This window comes from Mustela lutreola, chromosome 8 (assembly GCF_030435805.1).
Source record: "Mustela lutreola isolate mMusLut2 chromosome 8, mMusLut2.pri, whole genome shotgun sequence".
Taxonomy (NCBI): Eukaryota; Metazoa; Chordata; class Mammalia; order Carnivora; family Mustelidae; genus Mustela; species Mustela lutreola.
Window position 1 is genome coordinate 15,625,322 of NC_081297.1, and position 12,436 is coordinate 15,637,757.

General features: G+C 42.0%; 1 protein-coding gene across 4 annotated transcripts in view; it reads right to left on the bottom strand.

The window, feature by feature from the left end:
• The window catches only part of MYO3A (myosin IIIA), a 241,796-nt gene that overhangs the window by 29,141 nt on the left and 200,219 nt on the right, over window positions 1-12,436 (bottom strand). For all 4 annotated transcript variants that reach the window (XM_059183893.1, XM_059183895.1, XM_059183894.1 and 1 more), the window contains 2 exons: window positions 9,889-10,780; window positions 7,843-7,987 (listed from right to left, as the gene is read on the bottom strand). In XM_059183893.1, the coding sequence (XP_059039876.1) occupies window positions 7,843-7,987; window positions 9,889-10,780 (1,037 nt within the window). The remainder of the gene's footprint in view (window positions 1-7,842; window positions 7,988-9,888; window positions 10,781-12,436) is intronic.

A 12,436-nucleotide genomic window follows, 5' to 3' on the forward strand; every position in this document is an offset into this window, starting at 1 on the left:
GCAAGGGACTGCTTTGATCTAGTGTTGAATTTGCTGTTGATATTATGTAAATGAAGCATGAGAATTACAATAGCATCCTTATTTGTTAACCTTGCAACCCATTAAAAAATTACAGCCTGTTGGATAGTCACAGCTCCTTTGTAAACGGGAAGAAAGAGAATATGCTTTTGTGTTCCCAGAATTTATCCTGCATTTAATCTTTTTTCTTCTCTTCAGGATGGTCAAAACAAATTGCCAGGTGTACCATAATTAGGAAGCAAAACATCTCCCCCAAACACCAGGCAGGGAGAAATAATGGAATGTCATTGTATACTTATGAACACAACAGAATGTATTAGGATGTATGACCCAACGGCTATGCTCTAGGTATACATACCTTACACTATCTTTCTCTCAACAGAAATGCAAGTGCATTTAGCACCTGTCAGGTTCAATTTATTAGAACTGCTATCAAAAGAAAGATATAAAATAAGTAGTTCATGTACTTACCTTACTTTATTTTTAAAATTTTTAACTAGCTTCTCAGTCTTCATTTGGACATTATTTTACCTTCACACTTGTGCACATTAAAAAATACATCTCACAGAGAGAGAAACCTTACAGGGAAAAGTTATAGCTTATTAAAATTAACTTGGAAAGTTTAGTTATCGGGGCACCTGGGTGGCTCAGTTGGTTAAGTGTCTGCCTTCGGGTCAGGTCCCAGGATCCCACGGGCCTGGAATCCAGCCCCTCAACAGGCTCCCCGATCACTGGGGAGTCTCTTTATCCCTCGCTTTCTGCCCCTACCTCTCTGCTCGTGCACTCTCCCCCTCTCTCAAATAAACAAATAAAATCTTACAAAAAAGAAAAATTTAATTATCTTTGCACACTATCCATGTTTTCTAGGGTTTTTTTTTTTTGTTTGTTTTTGTTTTTGTTTTTTAGAATAGGTAAGACGTTCTCCCAGGCCACTTTATAGAATCCAGCTAAAGCTTACTGAGTCCTACAACAGAGTCTGGAGTAGCAGATAGTTGGAGATGACTATTGATTTCTGAGACTCATGAGAGAAAATTTCAGGTGAGGGTGGCTGGGTGGCTCAGTGGGTTAAGCCTCTGCCTTTGGCTCAGGTCATGATCTCAGGATCCTGGGATCGAGCCCCGCTCAGCAGGGAGCCTGCTTCCCCCGCTTTGCCAGCCTCTCTGCCTACTTGTGATCTCTCTAGTCAAATTAAAAAAAAAAAAATTTCAAGTGACTCTTAGGCTTATTTTAATGATGGACTTACTTATAAATGAGCTTGACTTTGGTTTCCTAACTGAAATTCTTTGTGGGGAGGCACAGTTTGCCAAGAAGGTCCATACCGCAGGGGTGGACTGATGAACCTGAGCTAAGAGTGCATCAGCTAAATCCACCTCCACAGGTGAGGGTGGCTGCCAAAGTCGGTGCTTAATAATTCTAATGATCCAAGGAAACAGGACTTCTATATATTATAGGAATGTTTTTACCTGGAGCGCCAGGATGGCACAGTCGGTTAAGCATTTGACTCTTGGTTTTGACTCAGGTCGTGATTTCAGGGTTGTGAGATCAAGTTGGGCTCTGTGTTCAGCAGAGAGTTTCTCTCTCCCTTTCCCTTTGCCCCTGCCCCCAGCCTCGCTCTCTCTAAAATAAATAAATAAATATTTTTAAAGATTTTATTTATTTATTTGTGCGAGAGAGAGAGAGCAAGAGAGCAAGCAGGGAGAACAGCAGCAGAGGCAGAGGGAGAAGGAGGCTCCCTGTGATGCGGCACTCGATCCCAGGACCCTGAGATCATGATCCGAGCTGAAGGCAGATGTTAACTGACTGAGCCACTTAGGTGTCCCATAAATCTCTCTCTCTTTCTTTTTTTAAAGAAACTTTTTTTTTTTTTTTTTTTTTTTTTCCTGACTGGAGGGGTTGAAAATCAGATAATATATAAAAATCAATGATCAGGGCACCTGGGTGGTTCTGTCTTTAAGCCTCTGCCTTTGGCTCGGGTCGTGGTCCCAGGGTCCTGGGATCGAGCCCCACACTGGGCTCCCTGCCCTGCGGGAGGCCTGCTTCTCTCTCTCCCACTCCCCATGCTTGCGTTCCCTCTCTCACTGTGTCTCTCTCTGTCAAATAAATAAATAAAATCTTTAAAAAAAATAAAAATCAATGAACATTTAAAGAATGTAATGTTGCATTTTTTGTTCTTATAGAATCCATAGATTCAAATCTTCACTCCACTGGCCACTACACTTGTTCTACTGTAATTCTTGGAGGAAATTAAGCAGCTTCCTGGCCAGTTAATAAGCAGCTACTGAGTGTCTACTGTGTGATGAATGTGTAATAAATAGGGTAACAGAAAAATGAGCAGAGAGTGGTTTATGACATGGTCCTGTTGGCTGAGGGTTGAAAATCTATTTGAGGAGGACAAAGCTAATCTACATAAAATGACTTTGAGGATGAGTAAATGCTGACTGCTGTAGTCATAATCCTCCACTCCCTCCAACAAGTATGCACCTGTGCAAAGTCTGTGATGCCGGCAGGTGTCGGAAGCTATCGGGGAAAAAAACCCACTAGAACTGGAGAAACAGGGAATGGGTTATGGGAGTTCTTGGCTTAAATGTGGTTAGGTGGTTAGGAAGCTTGGTTTGTTTTATAAAGAGAATCAGAGTCTAAAACTTAGACTGGAGTTTGCCTCTTCTGAAGTAAGAAAAGCACATGGAAAGGAACAGTGATGGATCTAGAACCAGGGCAGGGATTGAATATTGACAACTGACAAAGCGAAACCTGGCCCAATTTATGATAGCAGTTGGAATTCTTTTCTCTTCCTTTTTTTTTTTTTTTTTAAAGATTTTATTTATTTTCAAAGAGAGAGAGAGAGAGGGAGGAAGATCACAAGCATGGGGTATGACAGGCAGAGGGAGAAACAGGCTCCCCACTGAGCAAGGAACCCAGGACCCTATCCCAGGACTCTGGGATCACAACCTGAGCTGAAGGCAGATGCTTAGCTGACCGAGCCACCAGGCACCCCTTAGTTGGAATTCTTCAAACTATATTTGCCATAAATTTTCACAAACTATTCAAGAAATTTTTTAAAAAGTTGCATCGATCTTTAAAGTACATGAATATAGATTCTCTCCAATGGTAAAGCCTAGAAGATGTTGTGGGTGAAATTTCCCCAAATGTAGCACAAGGATTATTTGCATCCCCTTTTCCATTTGTATCTATTCTGACATTAAAAAAACTCTGTGAATTTAGTAAGTAGTTGTCAATGCATAGGAAGTTCAACGGATAGTCTACAATTCTCTTCTTAATTGACTCTGTCAGCATCACTCTACACGACACCCCAAAAATCTTCTTCATGGACCTTCTAGGGTATTGGGACCCCCCATGTTCTTTCCACCTCCCCAGTTGCTCCTTTTTGCTGGTTCCTCTCTCCCTGATCTGTATGGGTCTGAACTCTTACTCTAGGCTCCCTTCTCTTCTCGCAGTCAGTGACTTCCTGAATGATCTTGTGGCTTCTGTAGCCACATACTTATCCACCTACCTAGCTAGCAGGTCTTCTATCGACAAAACTTGGCCTCTAACAGTCACCACCTCAGCCACCACTGCATCCAAATCACCATCATCTCTTGCTGGCCTTCCACATGTATCCTTTGTGCCATCAAATGCTATCCCTACAACTCAATAGGAATGATCTTTCAAAAATGCAGTTGTCTATTGCAGAGTTGAGTTTTCGGTGTACAACAATTCAGATGTACAAAAATGCAATCTGATTTTCCTAAAACTAGACTTAATTTTTACCCTTTAGTGCTCATTTCCATTTTCTAGTGTTATACTATTATTATTTTTTAAAAGATTTACTTATTTCTTTGAGGGAGTGCATGTGTGTGAATGAGGGAGGGGCAGAGATAGAGACTATCAAGCAGGCTCTATCTATCAAGCAGGCTCCCTGCTGAGTGCAGGGCTGACTCGGGGCGGGGGCTGGATCCCATGAACTTGAGATTATGACCTGAGCCGAAATCATAAATTGACTACTCAGCCGACTGAGCCATCCAGGAGCCCCAAGTGTTCCACTATTTTTAATTAGTCTGAGTTAAACTCAGTCTCTTTTCATTTACTTAGTGTCTTCTGAGTAAACTTAGTCATTTGGGGTTTCTGACCCTCCTTTTTTCTCCCCGGGGCCACATCAAAGTTGGGAGTGGGGTGGGGGGGGTGCTTTTGCAGCCTCAGAGCATTAGTGAAGTTAGTCCTTCCGCTCTGTAGCTACATCTCAAACTTTCACTGGCATCTGCTGAGAGTAACTGCTCTCTAGTCTCTGGTCACTAGCATCTACTACTTCTGCCAACATCTTCCCTTTCTCCTTGGTTCTGGGTTGTTGGGTCCACCCAGATCCTTCTGTGTCTTTAGGCCACTTCACAGTCTCTTGTGGGCTCTTCCCCTGCTGTTCTCCAGGACACAGGATAACTCAGATGTTTGCCAAGTTCACCTTAAAAAAGCGTCAGAGAGTATGCAACCTCTCTCTATAGAACAAAAGGCTCTCTCTCCTCTAAACCTGAAGTTAAAGAAATGTCCTAAATTACAATCCTTTCCACATAAACTGAAATTTTATTCCTGGCATTTTTCTTAGGTCCATTTAAAAAATGTCGGATTGAAGAATAAAGTGAACGATCAACTTTCTTATAATATTCTTCTGCTTTAGTTCTCTCCAAAGTCCTCAGCAGAGAATTCTGAGAGAGAAAAACAGAGTTGGAAGCATCATGCTTCCTGATTTCAAGCTATATTATGAAGTTAAAGTAACCAAGAGAGTAGGATGTTGGCACGAAAACAGACACCAAGATCAATGGAACAGAATAGAGAACACAGAAATGAACCCAAGTATATATGGTCAACTAATTTTTGACAGGGGCACCCAGAAGACACAAGGGGAAAAGATAGTTCCTTCAACAGATGGTGCTGGGGAAACTGGATATCCACTGGCAAAAAAATAAAACTGGACTCCTCTGACATTGCAAAAAAAAAAAAAAAAAAAAAAAAAAAAAGCTCCTCAAAATGGATTAAGGACTTAAACATGAAACCTGAAGCCATAAAAATCCTAGAATAAGATATAGGGAACAAGCTCCTTGACATTGGCTTTAGCAATAGTTTTTTGGATATGACACTCAAAGCTTAAGAAACTATCCAAAAAGCTTCTGCTTAGCAAAGGAAGCCATCAACAAAATAAAAAGGCAGTGTATGGGATAGGGGAAGGTATTTGAAAGCCATCTATCAGGTAAAGAGTGAATATCAGATAAACAATTAATATCCAATATATATAGGGAACTCACACAACTCAACAGCAAGAAGACAAGCAACCCCAGTTTAAAATTTGGCAATTGACCCAAAGTGGCATTATTCCAAAGAAGACATACCAATGGCCAACAGTAAATGAAAAGGAGTTCAATATCACTCATCATGCAGAAAATACAGATCAAAATCCCAATGTGATATCATTTCAACATCTGCTGAGAAGCATATTATCAAGAAGGCAAGAGAAACAACTGTGGCGAGGATGTGGAGAAAGGGGACACTTATACACGGTGGGAATGCAAACTGGTGTGGCCAGTCTGGAAAACAATAAGGAGGTTCCTCAGAAAAAGAAAACTAGAACTACCCTCCGACCCAGCAATCTCACGTCTGGGTACATAACCAAAGGAAGCAAAATCAGTACTTCGAAGAGATATCTGTGCTCCCATGTTCACGGCAGCATTAATCACAATAGCCAAGACATGAAAACAACCAAAGAGTCCACCAACAGGTGAATAAAGAAGACGCGGCGCGCCCGCACCCACGTACACAATGGAGTATTATTCAGCGATGAGAAAGGAGTCTTGCCATTTGAAACAGTATGAGTAAATCAGGAAGACATTAGGTTAGGTGAAATACATGAAACACAGAAAGAAAAAGAAATGCATTATCTTGTATGTAGAATCTAAAAAAAAAAATGAAATGCACGGAAGCAGAGAGCACAACTGTGGTTAGGAGCCCTCGGGAGGTGGGAGGATATGAGGTGTTGGTTATAGGGCGCATGGTTGCAGTTACGAACGATCACGAAGTCTAGAGATCTCACACAGAGCATGGGGATTATAGTTTATCATACTGTACTCAATACTGGAAATTGGCTAAGAGAATACATCTTGGGCACTCACGTCATACACACACCCAGTGGTAACTGTGGGAAGAGAAGGTCTGTGAAGTAGCTTGACTGTAGTAATCATTTCGCTGTGTGTATTTTGTATCAGATCATCAAGTGGCACGCCTTAAATATACACAATTTTTATTAACACACACACACACACACACACACACACACACACACACACACACACACGGAGTCCCTGAGATGTTTAAAAGTGTAAGTCATAACGAAGCATCAGTAGGCTCTCCTCCCTCCCTATCTGCCCGTCCCGAGGAAGCCACCTCCCTGCCTCACCCCTCCTTTCCCCTTAAGCACAGGGCTGAGCTGCTTACACAGGGAGCCCTGCCTGGCACCCCTTGATTCCCCGACACCGCCAGCCCCTCACTACCCTGCACTCACCAGGCCTGCTGCACATATAACCCAGAGGGAAGCCAAAGTCCCCGCCTCCCCCCCCTTCTATCAGCAGACCATCTGCGCATGCGTCATAGGAGGCCATCAAATCAATGGACATCTGGGTTCCCACGTGTTGTTTCTTAACAGCAAGGGGTTCTGGGCCAGTGCCTGAGAGCAGTGGCGAGAAAGTGCCAGAGAGCCACTTTTTTTTTTTTTTAAAGCTTTTCTTTTCTTTCTTTCTTTCTTTCTTTTTTTTTTTTTAAAGCTTTTGACTTGAAAATAGTGTGACAGCATAACTGATCGAAACATCAAGATATTTTCTCTTCCTCCCCTATCGGACCAATAGTCAGGCTCATCTTAGTATTTTCCTGCCTAAGGGATTTTCACAGAAGCTGCGTAAGGTGAACAGCATTTCCAGGTAGGGGAGGAAGGTGCTGAGCGAGTGTGAAGCCTCCAAGAATGTGAGGGATAAGAAATAGAGATTCTCCCAGACAGAGGTCAGCAGCGGTGGTGATAAGGCTTCAGAGATGATGGCTACTCGGAGCATGTATGGACCAGTTGAGACTCCTAACCTAACCGTTTCTGGGAGCCTCCTGCAGTTTCCAGGTAGAGGAGCAGGAGCTCCTGACTTGAAGGGGTCATGAGGCCGGTGAGAAGATGGGTGTCCCAACAGTAACTCTGTGGGTAAATAACTAGTGACCTCAAACTCGACCTGATCCTTGGGTGGGTATATAATGCCACAGGGCCTTTGCACGGTCTTGGAGAGTGGAAGGTCTGATAAATACCGAGTCTTAATCCCCTACCAGTTTGGTGAAATGGGAGCAGAGGGTGACTTAGGTGGACCAGAAGAAAATGTAATAATGCATTTGGGTTTGTACAACTGAATGGAGATTTGAACCTTCCATACTCTACTTAAGGTTGTAGACACTGACAAAAGGAATGGATATATTTTATTTTTTGCTCCCTCTTATCAAACCTACACCTTGCCCCACTCCCCCAAACTCCATCCCTTTTTACTCCCTTCTGGTATCATATGCCAAGTTCTAGTTAAAGTGTATATAAAGGGAAAAAAGAAAAAGAGAGAGAGAATGAAGTCAGAATATAGGAGGTATGTGGAATATTCTGGAAAGGTTTTTATCCATTTATGAGAAATGGAATGAAATGAAGGTTCTCCCCAAAACAGAACGTTAGTTACCTCAAAGCTGCCGGAGAATAAAGATCAGAAACAATAAACAAAGTATCTGGCACAGCCTTTCCCGTCAGGAGGTTCTAACTCTACTGATTTTTACCTGAGAGGCACTGCTGAGAAGAAACTCGTCTATTAAGTGGCTTATGAGGACAGTTACCCAGATAGAGAGGCTTCAGTTGCTGTGACAAAATCATTTCATTCAGTTTTTTCTGCAGAATGAAATATTCTTCAGATAACTTTGATATCTAAAAAGAAGGTCATGTGTCAGATTAAATCAAGGAAAAGAATTCACAGGGCTCCACAGGTACCCTGGGGGCTGGGAAATGCCTGACTGACAGTCCCCCAGACTCTTCTCCAGAACCCACCCTGACCATAGTCTGAAAACCCAAGGTCTGGAAAAGTCCTCGCCTGGCCAAGCCTCCTCCCGCTTCATGCTACTTGCGCGTCTCACATTTTCCATTTAAAGCTGCCAAACGTGTCATGCTACTCGAAGCGTTCCATTCTGATCAGCTCCTCCCGCCTGGTCCTGAGACCAGGCTCCTGTCCCTGTCCCTCCGCAGCAATTTTGCTTGTAGAACCCTCTTTTGCCTTGGAGTGTGTTAACCCCGTCTTTTCCTCTCCAGTGTTCTCAGTCTGACTTCAGGCCACTCTCCTGCCACCTGACCCCTCTGCCTCTGTCTGGTCTGCCCCCGGGCTCTGTTACACAGCGGTGCTGCTGGGCCGTAAGTGGGGCTCCTGCTTTTTTGCCTCTAGCTTCGTCCCCGTGGAGCACTGAAGCTACTCCTGGGGCATTATTAGCCAGAGCCAGGGAGACAGCTTGGAAATTTTACATCTCCTCCGCATCCCTGACACACAGTAGGTCAGGATTTGAATCTCCAATCTGGTGTTTAGGGGGAGAAAACATACGCACCAAGGAAAAGAAAGACCGTATGTGTATTAAACTCTCTATTTTCATGTACTTAAAAAAAAAAAAAAATAGAACAGGAGGGCGCAGGCAGAGCTGTAGGAACAGCCAGACATTGGGAGATGTTTGGGCCACACCTCTAACATGAAAGGGGTCCAGGAGCAGCCATGGTGTTTTGGTATGGGCTCACTGTCAGGACAAAATGCAGAGTTCAGGGTCCATGAGTATTAGGCAGTCCCTCTTTGATCTAACTCATGATGAGATCCATCCCTCCATCCCTCTAATCCTCCATCCCTCCCTTCCTTTTTAAAAGTATGTTCCATGCCCAGCATGGACCCTCATGCAGTGCTCGATCTCACAATGCTGAGATCAAGACCTGAGCTGAGATCAAGAGTTGGATGCGTAACTGAGCCACCCAGGTGTCCCTAATGATATTTCTGCCATGATTTTATATGCTATTGACTATTCTGGCAGTGCATATTAACTTATAATGTGCATTTTAGAGGTCATCTAGTTAAAATCCTTCACTTTACATAAGAAAAAATAAAGCTGCCCACGCACAAAGTGCTTTATGAACACCTAGGCAGAAAGCAAGATCTGGAATCGGCTTTTCCAGAAGCTGCTCTCTGTGGTCTCCCTCCAGAGCACTGATTATTAACGTTCCATACACAACCCATGAGAAGCCCTGAAGCCATCTGCCTCCTTCTAGAAACAGCTGAAACATGCCTACTCATGGCACAGATATTCTCCAACAGGGAATCTTTCTTTGTGGGTTTTCTCTATGGCCTCATTGTCATGGTGTAACACGTAGAGTTTCATCTTCATTGCTCATATGTCTGAGTATGGCTATGCCTAATTTTGAAACCTACTGAGGTCTACTCAAAATTTGGGACAGAAAAAGCATAGACTTCAGAGGATTTGTAAAACTTTTTTTTCTTTGGCTCTAATGAAAGATCTCAGATATGGAAATTTGCATTTTCAAATGCCAACATTTTAGTTAGCTGGTCTCTTTACTATACAAGATTTCTGTCATATTTTACATTATTTCTTATGACACATTTCTTATGACACAGCCATAAAAATTATGGCTATTTGAATAGCAAAACCCTTGAGGCATTACAAAAGAGGTTTGCAGTTTCATAAAAACAGACGAAATAGAATATCAGTTACTCATGAGCTGTAGGTTTACTTCAGTTACTGTGTGGTTCCCCAAGATTTCTCCTAGTAAATCTATTTACATACCTGTTTTGAAAAGATGGCCAAATCACATGCTTCTTTCTCTAAAACTGCTTTCAGGTCTTTGTCATTCTTTGTCCTGAAATTACAGGATTCCTCATGTTTTGTGGGACAGGAATACAGATCGTGAGTATTTCTTGCTACTTCGGTCGGTGTCGCAACAATCTTTTGATTTTTAAGAGAAGACGTCCTGTCCTTCCTTACTTGCTGCCTTCTCTTGTAGCCCCGGAATTTGCTCTGAATGAACACGGCTGCTCTATCTTCTTCCTGCACTTGAACTGTTGCTTCGGACTGTCTCTCTTGGGCCATCCCCGGTCTCAGATGGCTCCATGTTGGTGCTTTCTGGGTGACCACTGATGTCTTCTTTTCCTTTTCCTTGCTATCTGCGTTTTGGTGGACTGACTTTTGGCTAAGACTAGGTTCCAACGTTTTTTTAAAAGAAGGCTGCTTTGTCTCATTTTCCACTGACCAAAGTCGTGGGGAACTTGGCTTTTCTGACAGGGCCTTCCTTTCTAGATATATTGCTTTGGATTCTTCAAAATTCCTTTCCTCCACATACCTCTGGTAGTAATTCTGGATCACAGAGTCCTCCTTCTCCACTCTCCTTATCTTACTGTTCTCTTCCAGGTCTCTCATGCACTTCTTTTTGGGGTGTCCTTCTGTCCAAGGGTCTCCGACCGGCTGTGGTTCTCGCTTAGCCTCTTCCCCAAACATGTTATTCATTTTGTTCTCAGTTTGATATTTTCTGTTGTTATTTTCAATGGCCCGAGTGCCTTCCTCTTCAGCTTTGAAAGTAGAAGTCTTCACTACAGGTGTACTTCCTTTATGGTTTGGAGCTGGAATGATTATTTCATTAGTAGAGACTGCATTTTCTGTCTGTTTCTTCACAGAAGATTCCCTGGGAGAAACAGATTGCATCTGAGTACAAGATACTGAACTGGAAATTATTCACCACTTCCGGCAATAGCTACACACTACCATGGTGTTGGGACTACAGTCCAAGGGGGCAAAACAAGCTCAAAGTAAAAACTTCTCAAGTCACATTAATCAAGTCCTTCCTAAACGTTCTCTCTGGCAGCAGAAGTTGGTGGTCGCTCAGATTAATGATAAAACCAGTTTCAACTTCGGGTGAGAAATATCCTAGCGTATTTTCACCCGAGGCATCAAAATTCTAGGAATTTAATCACTTCAAGATGTGTCTTTTTCAAAAGGAAGCACCTACAGGGAGGAGAAGTTGTGGAAAATGTGCCTAAACTTGAAACTAGCAAGCTGGGTGTGTTCACTAGGCTAACGTGCTGTATAAGCGTGAAGTCTGCTGATCACAGGAAGTATCGTACAAAATTAAGGGAAGCAATGTTCCCGCTACAGTTCATGATCATGTAATATGCTGACCAAAAGTGCACAGCTGTTACTTTACCAATATTCTTCCAAAATGATTTTCCCTTACCTTGAAGATAACATCTTCTCTACAGCCTTTTTTTTTTTTTTTTTAAAGCCACATTTTTTTTTTCTTTCTTTTCTTTTGGTGAGGACAAAACCCTCACAAGAGCAATATGGCCATAAAAAGTGTGCTAAGGTACAGTGAAAAAGTCATAACCTGACATGCTACTTGGGGGAGTTTTGCCAAAAACTTTTCAATTTTAGCTCAGGAAAGCCATGGAAGAGTTTTGGTCTTTTGCAGTCTGTTTGAACATAAGGACCTGTCTTAAACCTGAACTTGGAAAAAGTTACTGGAACTCAAACTTCCTGATCCCATTGGCTACTTCCTAGGCCTACGATAGCATCTTTAGGTTTATGTGGGAGGCATAGTAGAGTCTCTATTACTCTGCCAGGAACAGAGAACTAGGTGGGGTACCAAGAACCCATCATTTCAATGAGTGGCTACACTAGTATTTTGAATACTATGAATACTTTGAATACTATGCTAGTATTTTGAATACTTTCAAAATACCCCCAGAGAATGCTTATATTAGTCAGAATACAAGTAATGAGAAAAAGATAAGCAAACTATATCACAAAGCTATAGTAATCAAAACAATGTGGTACTGGCCTAAAAGCAGACTCATAGACCAATGGAACAGAATAGAGAGCCCAAAGTAAACATGTGTAAGCATTTATGGTCAATTAATTTATGACAAAGGAGCTAAAAATGTACAATGAAGGTAGAATGGTCTATTCAGTAAATGGTGTTGGGAAATTAGACAGCCACATGCAAAATAATGAAACTGGATTCCTGTCTTACACTACTATAAAAACTAACTCAAAATTGATTAAAGACTTGAACATAAGACCTAAAATCCTATAACTCCTAGAAAAAAATGTAGGCGGTAAGTTCCTTAACTTTGGTCTTGGTAATGGTTTTTTTTTTTTTTTTTTTTTTTGATTTGATGCCAAAAACAAAGGTAACAAAATCAAAAAAGAACAAGTGGGACTACATAAAATGAAAAAGCTAAAAACAAAAAAACAAAAACCCAAAAACAAACAAACAAAACAAAAAAAAAAAAAGAAAAAGCTTCTGTGCACCACAGGAAACTATCAATAAAATGAAAAGGTG